At 47.4% G+C, this 21,379-nt stretch overlaps 2 protein-coding genes across 2 annotated transcripts in view; one reads left to right on the top strand and one right to left on the bottom strand.

Moving 5' to 3' along the window:
* Positions 1 to 21,379, top strand: part of LOC146341064 (acid-sensing ion channel 2) — a 598,108-nt gene that overhangs the window by 144,579 nt on the left and 432,150 nt on the right. The gene's annotated exons all lie outside the window — the stretch shown is intronic.
* Positions 1,869 to 20,515, bottom strand: LOC146341065 (uncharacterized). Its single transcript, XM_084807037.1, has 8 exons — positions 20,399 to 20,515; positions 16,296 to 16,492; positions 14,245 to 14,503; positions 12,788 to 13,086; positions 11,176 to 11,237; positions 9,317 to 9,388; positions 8,665 to 8,677; positions 1,869 to 1,941 (listed from the first exon to the last, which is right to left on the bottom strand). Exons 1-8 carry the CDS (start codon positions 20,513 to 20,515, stop codon positions 1,869 to 1,871), a joined length of 1,092 nt encoding a protein of 363 aa, XP_084663163.1.

The raw sequence follows: 21,379 nt of genomic DNA, 5'->3' as shown, positions 1-21,379 counted from the left end.
CCAAGCTGTTTGGACATCTTTGACAAACATTCTGATGGATGAGTGGTAACAGGCAACCACGGCATGTTGAATCTTGGTCCATCTCCTCTAGAGGAAATGGAAAGTTGGTTTGGCTGTGCTGGTGCATGGGGGGCCTCAAAGAGCCCCTAAGAATAGGAGACTGTGTGCTGCCAGGGGCTGAAGATGTAATAATAAAGGAAGTGCTTCTGAGCAAGTGCAGAGATTGGGTTTTTTTTAGCTTTGGTGCCACCTGGGCCTAGACTTGGAGCCTTTTTTCCCAGTGCCAGGAAGGCCTGGAACATGCCTGAGTGCCTTCGAACATGTGACAGACAGGCCATTCAACAAGATCAGCCTCGGACAGCCTTCTCTCTGTCCTATCAGCCAGGACAGCTTGGCTGGTGAGGATGAGGGAGAGGGCCTTCTCTGTGGTGGCCCCCACTCTGTGGAACTCCCTCCCTAGGGAACTCCGCCATGCCCCCTCTTTAATGAGCTTCCGCCGCACATTAAAAACGTGGTTGTTCAGGCAGGCATTTGGGGTGGGTTAGGGTATTTTTAGAATGATGTTTTTACTGTAGAATTTTATTGTTTTTAACTCTTCTATTCTATTATACACGTTGTGCATCGCCCAGAGTGGCTGGGTGACCAGTCAGATGGGTGATTAATAACTTTAATAAATAAATAAATGTGCAGAATGTTTTCCCTCATCAGTGAGAACCATGGCCAGCCATACATACCTGAGATGAAGGGACTGGACTTCAGAGGGTAGGTGTTGGTCATATTAAAGACGCTACTGGCTAGGACACAGAATACACACATATGCATTTAGCTGTGCTGATGGAGGCTTTGCACTCTGAAATTGCAGCTGTTCAGCCTTGGAGTGCTACAGTCCCTATGCTGTCCACAGTGCTTTATCCACATCCACAACCAGTGTTCCCACTAGGGGTCCATAAATACAGTTACCATGTTCAAGGCCAGTGTCAAGGGATAACTGGGCACCTGCCGAGGGCCCACACCCCAGCGGGGGCCCACTGACAAGAGCCTCCTGGAGCTGCTCCTCCCCTTCACCGTTGCAGCCTGCTTGTTTGCGTGCCTCTTGCTCTGGCCCAGACAGTGGTGGTGGTGGTGAGGAGGAGGAGCAGCAGATGCCACGGCCTCGTTGTTCACTGGCTGGCTGCCCGTCAAGCACGGAAATGGTATTGATGATGAGAAAGAGGAGCTGGTGACAATGGCGGTGAGAAGGGCCCTTTGAGGGTGTCTTGCCCCAGGGCCCTCAAAAATGTAGAGCTGGCACTGACCATGTCGCCAGTGGCGACCAGAAATTTAATTTTGGTGACCTGTAGGGAAAGCTTCCAGTGAACTCCACCTCAAGGGAATTTTTTTTTTTTAAGTCACTGGAAGAAGCTACTCAAGCCTTTCCAAAATGGTGCTAGACTGCTTCTTGTGCTGGGATGCAGAATCAGCATCATGGGGTGGAAATGGCAGGGTTGCTACAAATACACACGCCACCAGCCACTTCTCTCCTGTAAGATTCCTTTCCTGGGCTGCAGGTAGAAAGGATCCACTTACTTAGAAAAGGATCCACTTACTTTGCCTCTTGTGGATCAGGAAATGAGAAAGCCAAGCCTTCTAGCAGGCTACTAGAAGTAATGGCTTGCCACCAAGCCCACTTAGAAAGTGTGGAGCCCTGTTCCCCTCCTTCAAATGCAACCATGATTCTTTAACCCAGAAGACGATGATTATAACCAACCAACATCTTTATTATGTTTTGAATTCATGTCGGGTAGAGGCTCCTACCCTTCACGCCTCCATGCTCCTTGCTTCAGTCTGATCAATGTTTCTTCCCTTTGCCCCGGGATCTGCCACCTCGCTTATCCTTCCCCATGGAGCCCCAGGAACAAGATCTGATGAAAGAGGCAATTTTGCTTGGCTTTCGGACAGGACCTGAAAGAAATCAAAGAGCAAGGTCAGGTCCAGGCAGACAGGACTGAGTACCTTGGATAGCTCCTTTAGAGGTCTGACTGAAACCTGGAGCGGATTCACTGGCCCACTGACATTGGAACCACTATCCTCCATTGGGTGTGATCCTATGCATGTTTAGACAGAAAAAGTTGGGAGCTGTAGGACTTCCTTTTCTGTCTAAACATGCATAGGATTGTGCCTTTAGAATCATTGAGTTGGAGGGTGTGTTGTAGGCCATCTAGTACAACCGCCTGCTCAATGCAGGAAATGCAGCACTATCCCCAACAAGATGGCTGTCCACAGGGCCAGCCCAAGTCATTTTGCTGGCCAAGTTAAAGGACAAGGTGGAGGTGCCTTCCCCATTCCACCTACATTCACCAACTGGACTGGGGAATCTTACTTCAATAGTAGTGTCAGGGCAGCATCCTCCATTGCACCGGAGGGCAGCAGGTTAGCTCAGCAGGCACAGAGCAGGCTGTGGCTCAGGTGGAACGGCTGGGGGACTGCCACCGCTGTCCCTGCCCCCCACACCCACCATCTGCCACCTGAGGCAGCTGCCTCACTCTGCCTAATGGTAGAGCCGGCCCTGACTGGCCATCTTGAGTGCGAGATGGCGATGATGAGGAGATAGTGTGAGGAAGAGATGGATTTGGTGTACAAAGCTGCCTTGTACCGAATCAGATCCTTGCTCTGTCTAGCCCAGTGCTACCTACTCCGACTGGCAAGCTTTCAAGCAAAGGGTCTTTTCACAGTGCTACTTCCCCAGATCCTTCAGCTCAGGGGAGGGAAACATCTGGCCAGAGAGCCACATGCAAACTGTGGCCTAGTGTCATCCAGGCCTCAGCCCATTTTGCAAACCGGGCTCGCGTTTGGCTCTGCCCCCTCCCACTCTTAGCTCCGGCTGCTGCTGGAATGTGGACCCCGAGAGGTTTTGACTGAGGTAATGCACACCTCGGCAGGAAAAAGATTGCACACCATTCTTTAAGTGGAACTACTGTGGATTGAACCTGGGACTTTCTGCATGCAAAGCATGTGCTCTGCCACTGAACTATTGTTGCATCCCATTAAGATAAAGCATAAATGGAGGAAAGGCAGGGTGAGCGTTCAACGTTTCTGAGTCACCTTGCTGCCAGGCATTCAATGAGACGTGCCGTCAACGCAAGGAAAATGAACAATTTTTAAATTTTAAAAATCGGTTAAAAACATACGGTGTGATGAGTCACTGAAATTGCAGGGAGCCAACCCATTAGAAGCTACAAGAATTATTTTTAAAAATCAGCTGCTGAGATAAGCCTTGTTAGATTAAAGGTGTTCACCTGTCTCTTAAAAACCACTAGTGAAATTGCCAGACGTGCTTTTCTGGGCATGGAGTTCTGAAGAGGAAGTTCTGTGGCTGAAATGCGCCTTTCCTGCTCCTTAGCAGATCTCATTTCAGAAAGAGGGGTGACAAGGATAAAGTTCTCACCCCAGATCTTAAGGGCCTGGGAGGGCGGTGCAGGTGGGAGGAGGCCTTCCTTAGGGTAGGCTGGGAATGAGAAGAGGCAGAACCATCCATTGGGCCTGGAAGTAAGTGTGTGGGATAGAAGGGCTGATCATAGCACACGAAGAGAGGAAGATGTGTGGAGGGCATACGGGGGGAGATGAAGCAGGACTGGCTCTACTGTTAGGCAGGGTGTGGCAGCCGGTTTTGGCCCACCATGAAAGGGAAGAGAACAGTCAATTATTCCTATCATGAGAGGTGCCATTTTGATGCCTTAGTTGCCAAAGTGCTTTCGGTCATATCTGCTATAAATGGGCTATATCTGGAAGACAGAGGGATGAAAGTAGAGTCTATGAAGGTAGAGGATAAATGGAGGAAGGAAGGAATAAATGAATAAAAAAAGAAAGACAGATTGTCGTGGGACCAGAACTGGAAGCTCATGATAGCACAGTGGGATGAATGCAGCCGCCTCAAAGCAGTGGGGCATTCAGAATCTTTATTCAGCCAGCGATTATGTGTGTGTGTGTATATATATATATATATATATATATATATATATATGTATGAGAGAAATAGTATTCCAGTGCAGAGCATTGCATTTGTATAGTGGACAAATAGGCTGCTCCTGGAATTTAGCGCTGTAGCTATTGGGCAAAGATTTTTCTTTCCCAAGTGCCTTAAAAAAGAAGCCTGCCAAGAAGATGGCTGTGAGAAGCCATGTAGGGGTGAAAGTTTGGCTATTTATTTTATTTTATTTTATTTATTTTTATTATTTTATTTTACTTATTTCATTTCTATACCGTCCAATAGCCGAAGCTCTCTGGGCGGTTCACAAAAATTAAAACCAAAAAGCACACAGTAAAACAATATAAAATATAAAATATAAAAGCATGAAAACCACAATGTAACAATACAACCAGAATAAAACCTGCCCCCTTCCGTGCCTGAATGTAATTCCAGCACTCCCAAGGGAGGTGGGAGCCAGCTGCCAGGTGCAGCTAATGAGCCAAAGCAACAGTGGGTGAGATATAAGAATGGAGGAAAGACCCAGGAACGGGGAGGAGGAAGGAAGAGAGGATGAGGAAGAGTCCTGCTTGTGAAGCCAGTAAACATACAGGCAAGTTTTCTGTCGGGGACCTTAAATGGGACAGGAAATACCTTTGAGAAAACCTTAGCCTCTGTGATGAGTCAGCTATCTCTTATTTCATAGAATCATAGAATAGTAGGGTTGGAAGGGGCCTACAAGGCCATTGAGTCCAACCCCTGCTCAATGCAGGAATCCAAGTCAGAGCATCCCTGATAGATGGCTGTCCAGCCTCGTCTTGAACGCCTCCAGTGTGGGAGAGCCCACCACCTCCCCAGGTCATTGGTTCCATTGTCGTATTGCTCTAACAGGCAGGATGTTTTTCCTGATGTTCAGCCGGAATCTGGCTTCCTGTCACTTGAGCCCATTATTCCGTGTCCTGCACTCTGGGATGATCGAGAAGAGATCCTGGCCTTCCTCTCTGTGACAACCTTTCAAGTCCTTGAAGAGCGCTATCATATCTCCCCTCAGTCTTCTCTTCTCAAGGCTAAACATGCCCAGTTCTCTCAATCTCTCTTCATAGGCCTTTGTTTCCAGCCCCCTGATCATCTTTGTTGTCCTCCTCTGAACCCTCTCCAGTTTGTCTGCATCCTTGTTAAAGTGTGGTGCCCAGAACTGGACAGAACTGGAACACACATTTAGTGCCTAGCTTGAAAAATATTTAGCTTTCTCAAAGAACTGAGAGACTAAGCATCTCTGAGAGGCATTACTGTTTGAAGTTTATCACAATGGCATTGGTTTTTTATTTGCATTGTGGTGATAGTACTTCCATCTAGACTGATCTCCTGTTAAAACTCCCTGGCTGGATCAGACCAAGGTCCATCTAGCCCAGTGTTCTAGATGCCCCTGGGGAAGACCACAAGAAGAGTAGAATGACAAAGACCATCCATCACCTCTTTCTTGCCTCCAGCATGTGGCAAGCATAGGTACTCTGGCTTCTGAATGTGCCGCTTCTATTTTTGACTGTTGTGGCTAACAGCCTGCAACAGACCCTGTTCTCTGTAAATTTGCCTAATTCTTTTTAAGGCTGCAGGCCATCACCATATCCTAGGGCATTTTCCTGTATTCTTTTATTGTTGTTACATTTCACTTTCTGCATGCAGAATTTAAGTTTTCTTGTGGCAGAAATTGTGTTTTTTTCTTTTAACACCGAGTATACAGATCCTTAGCATTGCCCCTTTGCTGATATTTTCCCTCTTCTGCAGAAGGCTGGTGTGAACCGATATAGTAGGTCTGCCTGCTGCTCTGAACAAAGGTTGCTTTGGCCACATGAGGGTGTCGGTGTGTGATGTCAAGAAAAATCTCTTTGCATTGCATGTGGCGAGACTAGTCCAGGAAGGTTTTGGCATCAGTCCTGGCTCCTGTTTGGGGTGAAGATGATTCATGGGCAGCACACTGTGCAGAGTGCCTGGCTGCTCAGAACAGTAAGCAAGACTGATCAGGAAGCCTTTTCAGGAGGATACTGCCTAACCTGTTCTGGCCTAAGAGCTGTTGAGGCTACTAGCTGGTCTCCCTACAGCTCTCTCCTTTGACTAGTGGTGACTAGGGATGTATGAACCCCCCACTGTCCGGTCTGAGGGGGGAGGTCTGTTGCAGGGCAATTTGGGCTTCTTGGGGCCCTGCGGAGCCCTCCGGAGCCTTGCCACATCTGCCGGAGTTGGCGGATTAGCTCTCCAGCTTCCTATAAAAATACAATATGTGAATGGTGGCTGCCATTAGCCTACTGCGGGAAAATTACAGCCGTAAATGACATATCTTATGCCATTTACAACTGTAATGCACTTACTTTTACCTAAATTACAGCTTTTATGGCTGTATTTAGGTAAAAGTACGTGCTTTTTGGCTGCAAATGGCGTACAATATGCCATTTACGGCTGTAACTTTCCTACAATAAGCTAATGGCAGCTGCCATTAGTGTATCGTGTTTTATAGGAACCTGGAGAGCCGCCTCACGGGAACTCCTCCGGACCCAGAGGTGAGTGCGGTCGGTCCGCTGCGGACTCTGGAGGTTGGATACTTTGAGAGGTAGTGTGGTGTAGTGGTGAGAGTGCTGGACTGGGAGCTGGGAGATCCAGGTTCTAGTCCCCACTCAGCCATGGAAGCTCATGGTTTCCCCACTCAGCTCATGGAAGCTGGGTGACTTTGGGCCAGTCACAGACTCTCAGCCCAGCCTACCTCACAGGGTTGTTGTTGTGAGGATAAAATGGAGGAGGAGGAGGATTTTGTATGCCGCCTTGGGTTCCTTGCAAGAGGAAAAAGGCGGGATATAAATTCAATAAATAAATAAATAAAATAAATAAGCCAGCCTCATTTGAGTCCGCAGCAGATTTCTCCAGCGTCCCTAGTGGTGATGCATGTGTTGAAACGCTGCCTGATACTGCTCAGGTCCCAGGTTCAGGCATGACATTTAGAAAGAGAAGCTCTTTGCTTCAGTGGGTTCCCAGACTATCACACTCCCTTCCCCACATCACTGAGTGATTCCTGCATTTCTTCCCTAACTGCCAATCATTTGATCATTTCCTGATTTTTGCATGTTTTCCCCCATTCTAAAAGGGTGAAATGCCTCTCCCAAAGTTTAGTCGCTGGCAGTAAATATGCCTGTGTTTGGGGCCACCACCACACCCGAACTGCAGCCCCTGGGAGCTTCTCAGAAATTGAATTCGGCCCTCAGGCGGAAGAAATTCAACTAGGGCCATCAAAGAAATTCACCATGGAATCAAATGAGTTTGGATTTCTACAAACTCCACCCATGGATTCCACAGCACAGCAGCTTTTCCCAACTTGTATGGATTATGCAGACTTGCAGACCGGTTTTTTTTACTTTCCAGAATTGTACACAAATTTAGTTATAGAAAAATACGTATAATAAAAAAGACACTGTCTGAAAAACGCACATTTGCCCTATAGGCTAAAGCATGGAAATCCACACAGGGGGGGGGGGACTTGCGCATTTTGGGGGATTTGCACATTTTTGGGGAGTGCATTTTTGCAAGTGTGAATTTGCACAGATTTGGGAAATGGGAAAGAATCCAGTTCCATCAAAGAGCAAATAATCTGGTCCTGTCAATGAGCAGACAACGCAGTGAAAGGCACCTGACAATCTATGAAATGCAGATGGAATGGATTTAACAAAATACGTGCATCCCTAGATTCAACGCCCCTGGTTCAAAGGCTTCAGTAAAAACTAAGAAGCCGGAAGCACACTCATTGAGGATGCTCTCCTTTTGCACAAGCCTGTGCTCTTCTATGTTCTTCTGTGTTCTTCCTGTTCTTCTTCTATGGTTCTAAAACCGTAGAAGCTGGAAGCACGCTCATTCAGGATGCTCTCCCCTTGCACAAGCCTGTGCTGTTGTGCAGGTCCAATTCCGTTCAAATCAGGCTTGTGCAGAAAGAAATCCTGGTAGATGGTGGACATAGCCTGAATTGCAACTTCAAACAGCTGGAAAGAATTTTGGTGGAGGAGAATTCTCAAGCAAACATTTATACATTGACTTTTTATTTGATTTGCAAAACTATTATTATTTTTATTGCATTGTTTTTACCCTAGATCTTTGATCTCAAGTCCTCTGAGGGGTTTAAAGTCTCATATAAAAGAATACAGCCATATAAATACATATAAAATAAAAGAATGCAACCATGAATAGATATGCAATAAACAAATGGCAAAACAATGCCTCTTGCAAAAAAATGAAAGTCCCCTTCAGAGATGTTGGAACAGCAAGTAAGTGACAGTCTGCAGAGTTTTATATGGCTGCCCTGCTTCTTCCTGAGCAGGGGTGGGGGTCCTGCTGGGGCCTTTGATATAACAGCACCCAGGGGTGTGTGTGGACATCCTGGCTCCATGTGATCCCAGTCTGTGCTGTAGACCACAGTAAAGTCCTGCTCCTCCTCTTTGGAGGAGAACTGGTTGGATTCAGGGTCCAGCCACAGGTGGATCCTGACACCCGACCAGCAGCAGCCAATGAATCATCTGGAGCAGGGGTGGGCAATCCCATGGCATGACACACAGCAGCTGAAATAGTTACGGGTGGCGTAGAGGGGGGTCACAGAGAAGTGAGATTTCCTTTTGATAATGCAGAACAGACCACGTTGAGCATCTCCTACCTTTGTGTCCAGATCTGCTTCGACTGGCATGGCTCACCTTGTCAGGTTTTCTGAAACGGGAATACCCCCCAATTAGAAACCCCTGTTCTTTGACCCCGTAAAACCCCTCCCACCTTCCAGCTGCCTGAGCAGCCAAAGAAGATAACGCACACAAACACGCACTCTTGCAAAGTTCCCCACGGCTGTGTTTGTGTGTGTACCATGTCACAAATATTTAACATAAGACTGTTTCACTTACGACTCTAAAGAAGAGCCATTGCGCCTTTCTCCAGCTATTTATGTCATGTGTGAATGTTAAATGGGATAGAAAGAGGAAGGAAATGAACTTTCAGCTGGTTAGATACTTGTTCAGACCAAAACAGATTTGAGGCAAGTACCATATGTTGTGCTCACCACCACTGGGCTTTTGCCCCCAAATTGGCATCCCTCTAGTCAAGTTCTCCTCCCCTTTGCCTTCTAATGCTTTAGGACTCTTCCTTGTATTATTTGCTGTTCCTGCTGCTGTTATTATTTTGGAGTATTTTTCATCTTTCTCAGCCAAAAAGGCTCCCAGAGGGGCTTACAAATAATAAGTAAATGAAGACTGTTCCTGTCCACAAGCTTACAACCTTAAAAGACATGTCACACAAGGAAAAAGGAATAGGGAGGGAAGAGGAAATTAAATGTAATGGCATTTTGTATTTCATTACCACTGTGTCCCGAAGACATGAGCAACAGTAGCAGGTACTTGAGCAAGGAGACTTCCTGGACTATCCAGGGAGCTATCCAGAATAACCAGCAGCATTTAAGCAGCAAGAACAGGTATTGGGCCTACATCATGGTGGCTTTCAGCAGCATATCACAGGTTAATTAGTCCACGATTTGCAGGGACACATGCTGTGCATGAACCGCTTCTGGTTTCTGTTAACAAACCTACAATTGGCTCATTTGTGGATTGTTACTGTGACATCTGAACCTGGTCAGCTTGGTTTATTCATGGGTTAAATAACCCAAAGTTAACTGAAGAACAAACTATGGGTTAACTTTGGGTTGTTATGTTTAGCCTTGAGAAGAGAAGACTGAGGGGAGATATGATAGTGCTGTTCAAGTACTTGAAAGGTTGTCACAGAGAGGAAGGCCAGGGTCTCTTCTCGATCATCCCGGAGTGCAGGACACAGAATAATGGGCTCAAGTTTCAGGAAGCCAGATTCTTGCTGAACATCAGGAAAAACATGCTGACTGTTAGAGCAATACGACAATGGAACCAATTACCTGGGGAGGTGGTGGGCTCTCCCACACTGGAGGTGTTCAAGACGAGGCTGGACAGCCACCTGTCAGGGATGCTTTGACCTAGATTCCTGCATTGAGCAGGGGGTTGGACTCAATGGTCTTATAGGTCCTTCCAACCCTACTATTCTATGATTCTATGAACCCATGAACAACCCAAAGTGCCCAGGTTCTGACATCATGCTGACAACCTATGAATGAGCTGATCATAGGTTGCTGTTCGAAAGTGGAAGTGGCGGGCGCACAGGAGGCAGCACACCCACTCTCTCCTGAATGTGTATGACAACCCATGGGTTGTTTAAACCATGACTGTCATTATGTGCAAACCAGATCTCTGAGTAGGGCAGGGGTGGACGGGCTTCAGACTTGGGGGATCTATTTTGTGTTTTGCTGAAACCCCCAGTATCCACCAACTGAAGCCTGGTGTAAAAAAGGTACATTTGGAATTAAAGAATTCTGAGCCAAGCAGCTGGTTTTCAGTACCAAAACTGAATGCAGCTCACAGTCCTTCCGCACAAAAATCCACTCCTGGTTACCCCAAGCTTGCTTTATTTCAGCAGTATAATTAAGAGCTGGGGGTGGGGGAGTTGTTTTTTTTTTGCTGCTGTTGTTAAATGATTGGGACTTGGAAATCCTTGCTGATCTACTGCAAATTACCCAAAGTTCTGCTAGTAGATCCAGGTCTGCCTTCTGTCCGTGCCTGAGTATGGTGACGAAGACCAGCTGGGGAGCTGTCCAGCAGGAGCTGTATTTGCAGGCCTGCTCAGGAACTACCCCTTCAGAGATGTTGCACCAGGATGGAACGGACAGAGTCTAGGGAGCTTTATAGTGGATCTGGCTGCCATGCATCTTCCTGGTAACTCAGCAGGGTCCTGATCCAAAGCACACACTAGGGCTTGGCCTCATCCTTCTGAGTAGGCTGAGGGAGGGAAAGACTTAGGCTGCCAAATGGGCACTGTGTCTACAACGTTGAGCTTCAGCATGGGCCTCTTGCTGGGTTGGCCCCCAACCCAGTCTAGAGCTGGGTTGGGGGCCCTGCTGGGGCTTTTCATATTGCAGTATCTGGGGGAGGGGGCATTCTGACTCCATGTGGTCCCAGTCTGTGCTGTAGACCATAGTAAACTCCCGCTCCTCTTCTCTGGAGGAGAACTTGTTGGATTCAGGGTCCAGCCACAGATGGATCCTGACACCCTACTAGCAGCACCCAGTGAATGATCTGCAGCATGGATGGGCAGTCACATGGTGTGATGTCACAACATGGGTGAATGTGCCTTAATGCTACAAGAGGGGCACTCCAGGTCTGTCTGCAACCCCAGGTTTAGAGTAGCTGTGAAGGTTTGAGGCCTGCAGAGGCAAAGGGAAAAAAGGTCAGCCTTGGAGGCCTGGGTTTTGTTTTGTTTTTTGTTGGGTGGGGGTATCCTTAAGAGTAGTTTCATTTCTCTGGTTAAATTTCATTTTCATTTCCCCAGTTAAGTTTCATTTCATTTGAAACAGAACTTTCCGTTTTGAGGGAAGAGGGTATAAAAAGAGAGTGTCAGAGAGACCAGAGAAGTAAGAGCAGAATCAGAGAGACTAGAGCCTGAAAAGGGGGCAGGAAGAGGCAGCCTGGAGAAGTCTAAGTACAGTTAGGGTAAAGGAACTTGCATTTTGTGACTTTTATTTTCTCTTAATGCCTTTTGTATCACTCAGCTCTATTCTGTAAATACCTTTAGTTGTAATTTGCTTGCTTTAATTTACCAGTAAACTTTTGTGGTTAACCCCAAGTGTCTGAAGTGCCAATCACCCATGCCTACAGCCTAAAGCCCACATTACTGGGAAGGGGAAGTTTAAAAGAAGGAAGGTGGGACTCTTAAGGAGGCAAGAGATCCTTAAGGAGTTGCTCAGGGGGTCCAGGCCTTAAGGGGAACCCTGACAGTAGTAGGTGGCATTTCTCTTTGCACGTGAAATACCATACATCTACCTCCCTCACCCTGGAAAGAGCTGGGCGGCAGGCGGGGGGGGGGGAAGCATTACAGCATCCATGCCAGGCATTGCTTTTTTGAGATGTGAGGTGCATAACTTTTTTTCTGCTGAGGTTCAAATGACATCAGTTGAAACCTGCCAGACTTTGCATTCCAGCAGTGGGTGGGATGAGAGCCCAAAGTGGGTGGAGTTACAGAAGAGACTCTTAACCTTTGTTCAGTATGCAACAACAACCAAAAGAAGGCATTTGCATCTAGGCATTCTCCTTCCCCTCATTGTGCAACAGTCCCTCCATCAACTTTGTAGCTGGGGGGACAAAGAGGGATGGCATAGATCAATAACGCAGAGTGGGGCTGGTGAAGAGGGCACGGCCTGGGGAGGGTGGAGGTCCAGACTAAGATCCTTGGAGATCCACATTTGGCCCATGTGCTGGAAGTTCCCCTCCTCCTTTTTAAGGGAATGAATCCCATCATTACAGAATTATGAGAGCTGCAAGGGACACCATGGATGCTCTATATCCATTGGGCAACTATAGGAACTCCCCAGAAGCCTCTCCAGCCTTTTGTTGGAGACCTCCATGGCTGGACAGCGCAGAGTTACGCTATGGAATTTGCTACCACAAGACGTAATCATGGCCACCGATTTGGATGGCTTTAAAAGAGGGGTAGACAAATTCCTGGAGGAGAAAGCTATCGATGGCTACTAGTCCTGATTCCTCTGTGCTATCTCCAGTATCAGAGGCAGTGAGCCTATGTACACCAGTTGCTGGGGAACATGGGCAGGAGGATGCTGTTGCACTCATGTCCTGCTTGCGGGTTTCTGTGGGCAGCTGGTTGGCCACTGTGTGGACAGAATGCTGGACTGGATGGGCCCTTGGTCTGATCCAGCAGGGCTCTTCTTATGTTCTTATAAGCTAGTCCTCCTGGTAGTACCTCCTAGTATGGGAGCTGCTCTTCTCGCCAGCAGACCTTCTGTGGCTGGGGCTCCTCTCCGTCCTTATCTCCTCTAATTTTTCTTCTGGCTTCTGGACCTCTGGGGGTGGAGGAGGGTCAGCCACATCAACCTCCTTGGCACTGTGGGGCAGTGCTGTGACTTGGAGGCTGGATGAGCTCCCTGAAGATCTGGCTGGCTTGCTGCATTTCTTGATTTCATCTTCCTGAGCACTAGCCATTTTGGTGGCATCATGTATGCTCCAGTTGGTCTTTTTTGCAGGTTTGCGTGGAGATGGACTCTGCGGAGATGGATATTGGGACAGTCAGCAACCAAGGAACCCTGACTCCCCCCGCCACACACACACACAATTTGCTGATAGGCCACTGGAAGTCTGGGGCCCAGTCTCCCCGCCCCCGCACAGCCCCTGATCTCAAGCTGAGGGCTCATTAAGCCACTCTCCTCTCATGTGAGCAACTGCAAGGGCTCTGCCAGAGCCCTCCCCTTATGCACGTTAGCAGCTGACTCTGGCACACAAGCCCAGACACAGTGCATAAGGGGTAAACTCTAACAAGGCCTGTCCACCCATCCTGCAGAGTGAGATGGCAGAATGTACTGTACCACTTTGGGCGTGCTATGGTCCATGGGGTCACGAAGAGTCGGACATGACTGAACGACTGAACAACAACAACTGTACCACTTCAGACTGTGGCGGTGCTGGGAATTACAGTTTTGAATGTGTGATAGGGAACTGAGGCTCTCCCGGTGCAGCTGGACTACAGCTCCCATCATCTCTTACCATTAGCCATGCTGGCTGATGCTGATGGGAGCTGGAGCCTAACAACATTAACAGAAGCATAGCTTCCAAATCACGTGAAGTACTAGTTCCCTTCTACTCAGCACTGGTTAGGCCTCATCTGGAGTACTCTGTCCAGCTCTGGGCACCACACTTTAAGAAGGATGCAGACAGGCTGGAAAGGGCTCAGAGGAGGGCAACGAGGATGATCAGGGGACTGGAAACAAAGCCCTACGAGGAGAGACTGAAAGAACTGGGCATGTTTAGCCTTGAGAAGAGAAGACTGGGGGGAGATACAATAGCGCTCTTCAAGGACTTGAAAGGTTGTCACAGGGAGGAAGGCCAGGATCTCTTCTCGATCATCCCAGAGTGCAGGACACAGAATAATGGGCTCAAGTTACAGGAAGCCAGGTTCCTGTAGTCAAAAATGGTATCTTCTGCCTTCAATGGTATGGTCTGTTCTGCCACCTAATTCTCCTACATGTGCAGATCGGGCCTCTGTGTGAGAGTTGAGATGCATAGTTGGAAGTGAAGGGCCCATTTGCATGGTTGCATGATGCAAGTCCAAATATATACAATCTACTTTCTACTCAGTTCACCCTTCCTCCTGTTCTGCTCCCACCAATTCCCAGGCCCAAAGATTACTGGCATTGAAAGGCTCACTCTGCCTTTTGGTGGCGGAGTCGGAGTCATCCCACGACCCTTCAGTTTTTTGGTCTTCTCCATCTGCTCATCAAGGTTTACATCTGAGGTAGGCCGCAACAATTGCACAATCCTGACCCAGGCATCAAAGAGTTCTTCTCGCCTGTCTGATTCGGCGCACAGCTGGAGATAGAAGGTGCGCCCGCTGGCCAGTTTAAACCGCAGCTGCTGCCTCTCTGCGTTGTAGATTGTGATCTTGACAAAGCGCAAAGGGAATAATCTGCACGGGCGCAAGATGAGATTGGCAATGTTTAAGGCTTTGAACTGCAACTTACTGTTCTACACTGCAGGGTGGAATTTCAAGGGATAATCTGTAAGAAAGCCTTTCTTGTTCCGTGAGTTAATTTGTTCAGCTATATCGGGGGGGGGGGGGCAACTTCTGGGAGTCATCACCCCTGCTGAAATTGCCACCATAGTGGCAGCAAAAAATACGGCGATTTTGCAAGGAAACAAAGGAGGCTTCCGGGAGTGTGATTCTGCTGGCAGGTAAGATGTGCGTTCCCCGTGTGCCTTGTTTCCACATGAAATCACTTTTTTTGCTGCCATTGTGGCAGCAAAGTCAGCAGCAGAGGCTGGACGGTCACAAGGAGACCCATGGGCCCTCGCATGCCGCCTGCATATTGCCCATCCCTGGGGGACCAGTAGCTTGTGGGACTCATGTGGACCAGTAGCTTGTGAGGCTCATTTTAAGCTTGCTCATGTGTATTTTTAAATAGCCAGTATGCAACTGCAAGAAGCTTCTTACAGAATTCGCATCTGGGATGCAAACACCAGCTTTGTCTTGACCGAGTTTTGCTCTAGGATTCTCCAACTGCTAAAAGGAGTCTGGATTGGAGCCGAGGTCTTTCCCTTTACGCCCCTGTGATTTGACCACCCTAGCAAAAGCACCGGGAATAACAAACCTCTGAGATTTGGGACCTACATAGAGAGCAAGACCTTTCCCATGCCACCGGCAACTTCCTTCTGGAGTAAGCATTAGAGCTTGCACAGAATGGAAAGGTGCCTTTAGCCTTTTACAGGAATAACTATCCTGAAAGCATGTTGCACCTGACTTTCTGGGCAGGGCATTGCCCCTTGTATTGATCTGGGGTCCTGATTCTGTCAGTTCCCCATCATCAATAAGATTCTTTTGGTTATCAAGGCGAAACAAGCCACTCGTGCAAAAGATGACACTTTATTGATGGAAAATTGTTGCAGAACATATACATGCAAAGAAAGTTCACACCTCCCTTCAGGTGACAAAGCAGTTGTGCCACACCCTGAATGTGTGTCGGGATCCCCACGGTAGATAAAGGCTATTTCTTAGGACCACAAGTTTCTCTAGGTCGGTAGCATGTATATTCCTCCTTAGAGTGAGACCAAAGGGCAGGCCAGCTAGCTGGATCTTATAAGCTTCTCTGCTAGATGCCTCCTTCTAGCCCGTGAGCAATGCCTCTCCCCCTCCTCTCTCAAACCAACAGGCTCACACACACACAAGAGAAAGGGGTTTCTCTCTTACCTGAAAGGTTCTCGAAACATTTAACTTGGGAATCTAATTGCCTTTTCGGTGGGGGAGTCTCCCAACCTTTCTGTGAGAATCAAGGCAATTCACCCTTATCTCTTCCTTCAGGATGACATAAACAGCTTCAAGGCAGGCTGTGAATTATCAGCCTGTGTTAAAGACCTGCTTTCTTAACCATAAAACTGCTGATTAAGTTAAACTACACAGGTCTCCATTCATTTAGGGACTCTGTGAAGTCCACATTTTCTGCTCACTAACCAACTCACTACACCCCTCTATCCTTCCATTCAGCCACAGATTTGCTGGCGGTGAGGACACACTGTTATCACTAAAACTCAATGGTGATATTTGAGTAAATACAAAATGACGAACATAGATTCCAGGGCCATAGAGATCAGTGACTCAAATGAAGCCCTGCTTCCCTTGCTCCTTGTAATGTGCTACAGCGATGAACTGAGCATGGAATATTTCCATCTCGACATGCCCTTGATGCCACTGCAGAAAGACTCACCTGGTTAGCTCAAATCTCACTGGGGGGTGACGGCGGAAGCGGGATCTGAGCTTTGAAGTATACTCTTCAGGCGAGATTAGGGGCCGTGCCAGGAGCAACACGTTGGGGATTGGTAGGAGAGGGCTCGTAGAGGTGATGCCAACTGTCACGATTTGCTCCTGGTTGTGGATCTCAATTGGACCCCCTTGCTTGCTGATCTAAGGTACAAGGTAGAGTTAATGCACAGTTGACCACCTTCTTAAAATGGAAAGTGTCTAATCTGGTGGTTCTTAACCCTTAATCCACTCCTGCCCACCAAGTACGCAACATCCAATGGCCTCCCAAGCCACAAATTTTAAACAAAGCCATAAAAGCAGCAGTCCAGGCAAGGCAGACTTACTCTGATACATGGCAATGCCATGGAGAAGAGTGTGGCTGGAAGGAAGGCTGGGTGAGGGTTATGTAAGTGCTCTTAGTTGGTGGAACAGGGAGAAAACAGAGGTAGGAAAAGGTGGAATATGAGGTGGTGGGTTCTGGAAGCTTATGCAGACAAAGGAGAAACAGGTTCCATTGCATGTTGGGGCAAAAAATCCCTACTTCAAGTATAGCCTGATGGGATCTGAGCTAGCGGTGACTGACCAGGAAAGAGATTGTGGGGTTGTGGTAGACAGCTCAATGAAGATGTCAACCCAGTGTGCGGCCACTGTAAAAAAGGCAAACTCCATGTTAGGCATGATTAGAAAGGGGATTGTGAATAAAACTGCCAACATCATACTGTCCCTATACAAATCTATGGTGCGACCACACTTGGAATACTGTGTACAGTTCTGGTCACTGCACCTAAAAAAAGATATTGTAGAGCTGGAAAAGGTGCAGAAAAGGGCAACAGGGATGATCGGGGGCTGGAGCATCTCCCCTATGAGAGAAGTTTACAACTGCTGGGATTGTTTAGCTTGGAAAAAAGGAGGGTAAGGGGAGACATGATAGAGGTGTACCAGATTATGCTTGGTGTGGAGAATGTGGATAGGGAGACATTTTTCTCCCTCTCTCAGAATACTAGAACCCGGGGTCATCCTATGAAGCTGATTGTGGGGGGATTCAGGACAGATAAAAGGAAGGACGTCTTCACACAGTGCATAGTTAAACTATGAAATTCGCTACCACAGGAAGTAGTGATGGCCACCAGTGTGGATGGCTTTAGAAGGGGGTTAGACAAATTCCTGGAGGAGAAGGCTGTCAATGGCTACTAGTTTTGATGGCTATTTGCTACCTCCAGTACCAGAGTCAGTGAGCCTGTGTACACCAGTTGCTGGGGAAGATGGATGGGAGGGTGCTGTTGCACTCATGCCCTGCTTGTGGGTTCCCAGTCGACAGCTGGTTGGCCACTGTGTGAACAGAATGCTGGAATGGATGGACCCTTAGTCTGATCTAGCATGGCTCTTCTTACGTTCTAAAGAAATGCCAATTTTTATTTGAGCACAATTGGCACTTTTTTGAAGAACCTGTAGTTCCAGGATGCAGGGCTGGCTTCGGGTTTTGGAGGGCCCTTGGGCAAGACACCCTCAATAGTCCCCCTCCCGCAGTGAGCCGAGCTTCTCACCACCATCATCACCAGCTTCTGTTTCTCCTCCTCCTTTCTCCTCATTGCTACCACTTGCTTGCTTGACAGGTGGAGAACCAGCGAACAATCAGGCTGCAATGGTGAAGAGCAGGAGCAATTCCGGGGCTCTTGTCAGTGGGCCCTTGCTGGGATGTGGGCCCAACCATGCCTACCCTTGACACCGGCCCTGCCAGCATGTTTGTGTTATCAGCAGCAACTGCACTGTGAATGGCCACTATTAATAATGTGATTGTCACTGTCAGATCTTTCTGCATGTCATTTCCTTCTGACCTCACTGTTAACAATCCCCACTGCCCCCCCATTGTATAAAAAATGGAAATTTTTGGTAACGCTTGATGAATCTGATGAAGTGGGCTATAGTCCACAAAAGTTTTCCCCAAAATACATTTGTGAATCTTTAAGGTGCCACAAGACTCTTTTTTTTTGCTTTTGCTGCAATAGATTAACAAGGCTACTCTCTGGAAATCATAGAATCATAGCATAGTAGGGTTGGAAGGGGCCTACAAGACCATCGAGACCAACCCCCTGCTCAGTGCAGGAATCCAAGTCAGAGCATCCCTGACAAGTAGCTGTCCAGCTTCATCTTGAATGCCTCCAGTGAGGGACAGCCTACCACCTCTCTCGGTCATTGGCTTACCCTTTGTCTTTGTTGCTATTACATAGCCTCCCCTCTGTTGTTTACTTTCTTGAAGCTCATAAGACATACTTAATCTTCATTGTCAATGAATGTACGACTATGACTTCTTGTTGTTTTTGCCCCTACTGTAGAGGGGGTATTCCCCTTTGCTTCCTCATTGCTGTGTGCCACTTTTTTCCAGCCCAGGGGAGAAATCTAGGATCTAGTAATTTATTCTCAGGGCAGGATGAGCAGAAGCCATTGCAAGAAGAGAGAAGGACTGCCCAGTGTCCTAAATTCCCAAATGCTTCCCATTTTGTCCCCAAATGTTCTGAGTTTCCCCAATTTATAAATTACCCCTGTGGACTGCATTTGGCTTGATGGATCACAAACTGGGCAGGTCTGTGTTAATCCCAAGCAACCAATCTCTGCTCATCTGGAATGAGGGGGAACTGTTTCACAAGAATCTACCCTTAAAAGGCAGCCTAAAAATCATTTTGAATAAATAAAAGTCAGAGAGCACAGTTTTCAAGTAGATTTGAGCCTCATGAACCTCTTGTTTTTAGAAATTAAACTCCCCCCCACACACACACACACTATGGATGTACAGATTGTGTAAAATCTGTTCCACATTTGTGGAACAGTGTTTCGGTTCCACAGATGTGTTTCACTGATTCTCAGGCACCTTCTTTCCATCATCCGCTCATCAACAGAATTGGATTTTTTTGTGTGCTGTGCCAAATATTTATCCCACATTTCTTTCCACCATTCTTATTCAATTTGATAGAAGAGAAATTGCTTTTGAAAGGAAATTCAATGGTGAAGAAATTTCGGAGAAATTCTCATGGGTTGGGTTTGAGTTTCTGGGGCTCACCTTACTTAGGAGGCGGCCGAGGAGTGAGCACAAGGGTCCTGTTTTTCACTGTATAATCATCTCTCTGGCCGCCTGTGGCCTCCTCAGCTTCCTACACTTCAACTAAAGCCCAGTTTAAGGCACCATGAGGTAATTCCTCCCATGGGGCTTTTTCAGATCAGGGCATGCAGGCAGCCTGGGAGGCTCGCTGTGATTAGGTTTGCTCAAAAATGCCACAAAAGTAAACTATAAAACATCCTGAATGAGGCAGAACAATGGAAGCCTTTTTCGGGGGGCGGGGGGAGAAAAATTCAGGAAACTGGAGGACAGCTTTTGGCAGAGCACTGACTCCACCTCATCCCTGGAGCTGGACACAACTCTGCCCCCACTTGCATCAGAGTGGATGTAAATTGGGGGCCAGCCTGCCAAGACAGCTGATGCTGTTGCAGCATCAAAACCACCAAAAACCCTTAGGGAAAAAGAAAGAAGCTGTGCTACAAGCCTTGCCAATGGAGAGCCCTACCTGGGAGAAACTTTTGGGAATTTCTGCTACCCCTGGAGAAATTTGGTGAAATTGTCAGCCAAATTTCTCTGCCCACAAGTAAGGTGGAGAATTTCAAGAGGCCATTTGTGCACAGCTCTTTTTTTTTTTTTTTTTTAGTTTCCAAACTGGCGCAAACTGGTGTTTGCAAAAATGTGCAAATCCCCCCCCCCCAATGTTCATTTTCATGCTTTATTCTAAGGGGAAATGTGCATTTTCGGCCATTTTAACAAATCTTTTGTGTATTTTTCTATTACTAAATTTGCACAAAATTCCCAAACATTTGAAAAATGGTCCGCAGGTCTGTGGAATCCAGCTGATAAGGAAAAAGCTGGTCTAATGTGGAATCCGTGGGACGGATTCATAAAAATTAGAACTCATTTGGTTCCATTGTAGATTTCTCCGCCATCCCTACTCCCAGCAATGTTACCATTTATCCTCCTTTTGTGCCCTTTTGGTTCCCTGCCCCCTGCAAAGTCTCCCAGTGGCTTACCTGAACAAAGTTACTTTCAAACATGGGGGAAAACTTGAACAACCCATATTCCCCCTGGCGTAACTGGCGCTGAAGGGGCCCCATTCTCCTGGTGAAAAAGCCTTTTCCACGGGTCATCGCTGTGCCTTGCATCTTAGAACAGGTGCTAGAGCTGAGCGAGGGGTAGAATTGCAGATAAATTCAGAAATGTGGCCAACTTTTCTCAATATCTGGTTTTCAGATTCATGTTTTCACCCACAAAGTTCAATCTTTGTAGAGGCAATGAAAACTATTCAGCGGGCTGAATGAACAAAGATAGCAAAGTGTTGTGGTAGGGACGCTTATGACTATTCTGTTGCTGTTTTTGTAGGAGCCAAAAGCACTCTTTATTTCTCACGTTTGTATCTCACTTCAGGGAAACACATTGGAGCTCTGAGCACTGTAAATCTGACTCCCCGCTGCAGGGCTGTTTTGCTCTCTGAGGCGAAAAAATAAATCCCTGCACTCCCCCGGTCAAGGTGTATAGTACCCAAGGCCGGCCAAGTTCTTTTGGCAGATAATCCCATAAGTGCCTCTCTTAGGAAATGAAAAGACAATAATAACAATTTTAAATAACTAATGATTTGCTGCTGTTTCACAACACCCCAAATCAGCTGCCTGGGGCAGCTGCCTCACTCTGCCTAATGTTAGAGCCGTCTCTGCTCTGCTGGCTGTCTCTTTGACTTCCCGGCTTAATTCAAAGGCTTGGTTTCAACCTCTTCAAAGCCCTGTGCAGTCCTGGGACCAGCATACATTACGGACTCCCCACCTCCCTCCATACCAGCCTGCCTGGGTACTTAGGTCCACGTTCGATGTCATCCTGCCCTCTGAGATATTGCAGGCAAGTACATGAGAGAGGGCTTTCTAAGCCATTACTGGATCTTCCTAAAGAGGCCTGCCTGGCATCACCTGTCAGCATGGCTGGCTTCCAAATTCTGAGACACCCTCAGCGTGGGTGGGTGT

The sequence above is a fragment of the Heloderma suspectum genome, chromosome 6 (assembly GCF_057233095.1).
Source record: "Heloderma suspectum isolate Gila_16-S chromosome 6, 16-S_ref, whole genome shotgun sequence".
Classification (NCBI taxonomy): domain Eukaryota; kingdom Metazoa; phylum Chordata; class Lepidosauria; order Squamata; family Helodermatidae; genus Heloderma; species Heloderma suspectum.
The sequence above is the reverse complement of the archived record's forward strand: the minus strand, read 5'-3'. Positions and strand labels throughout refer to the sequence as shown.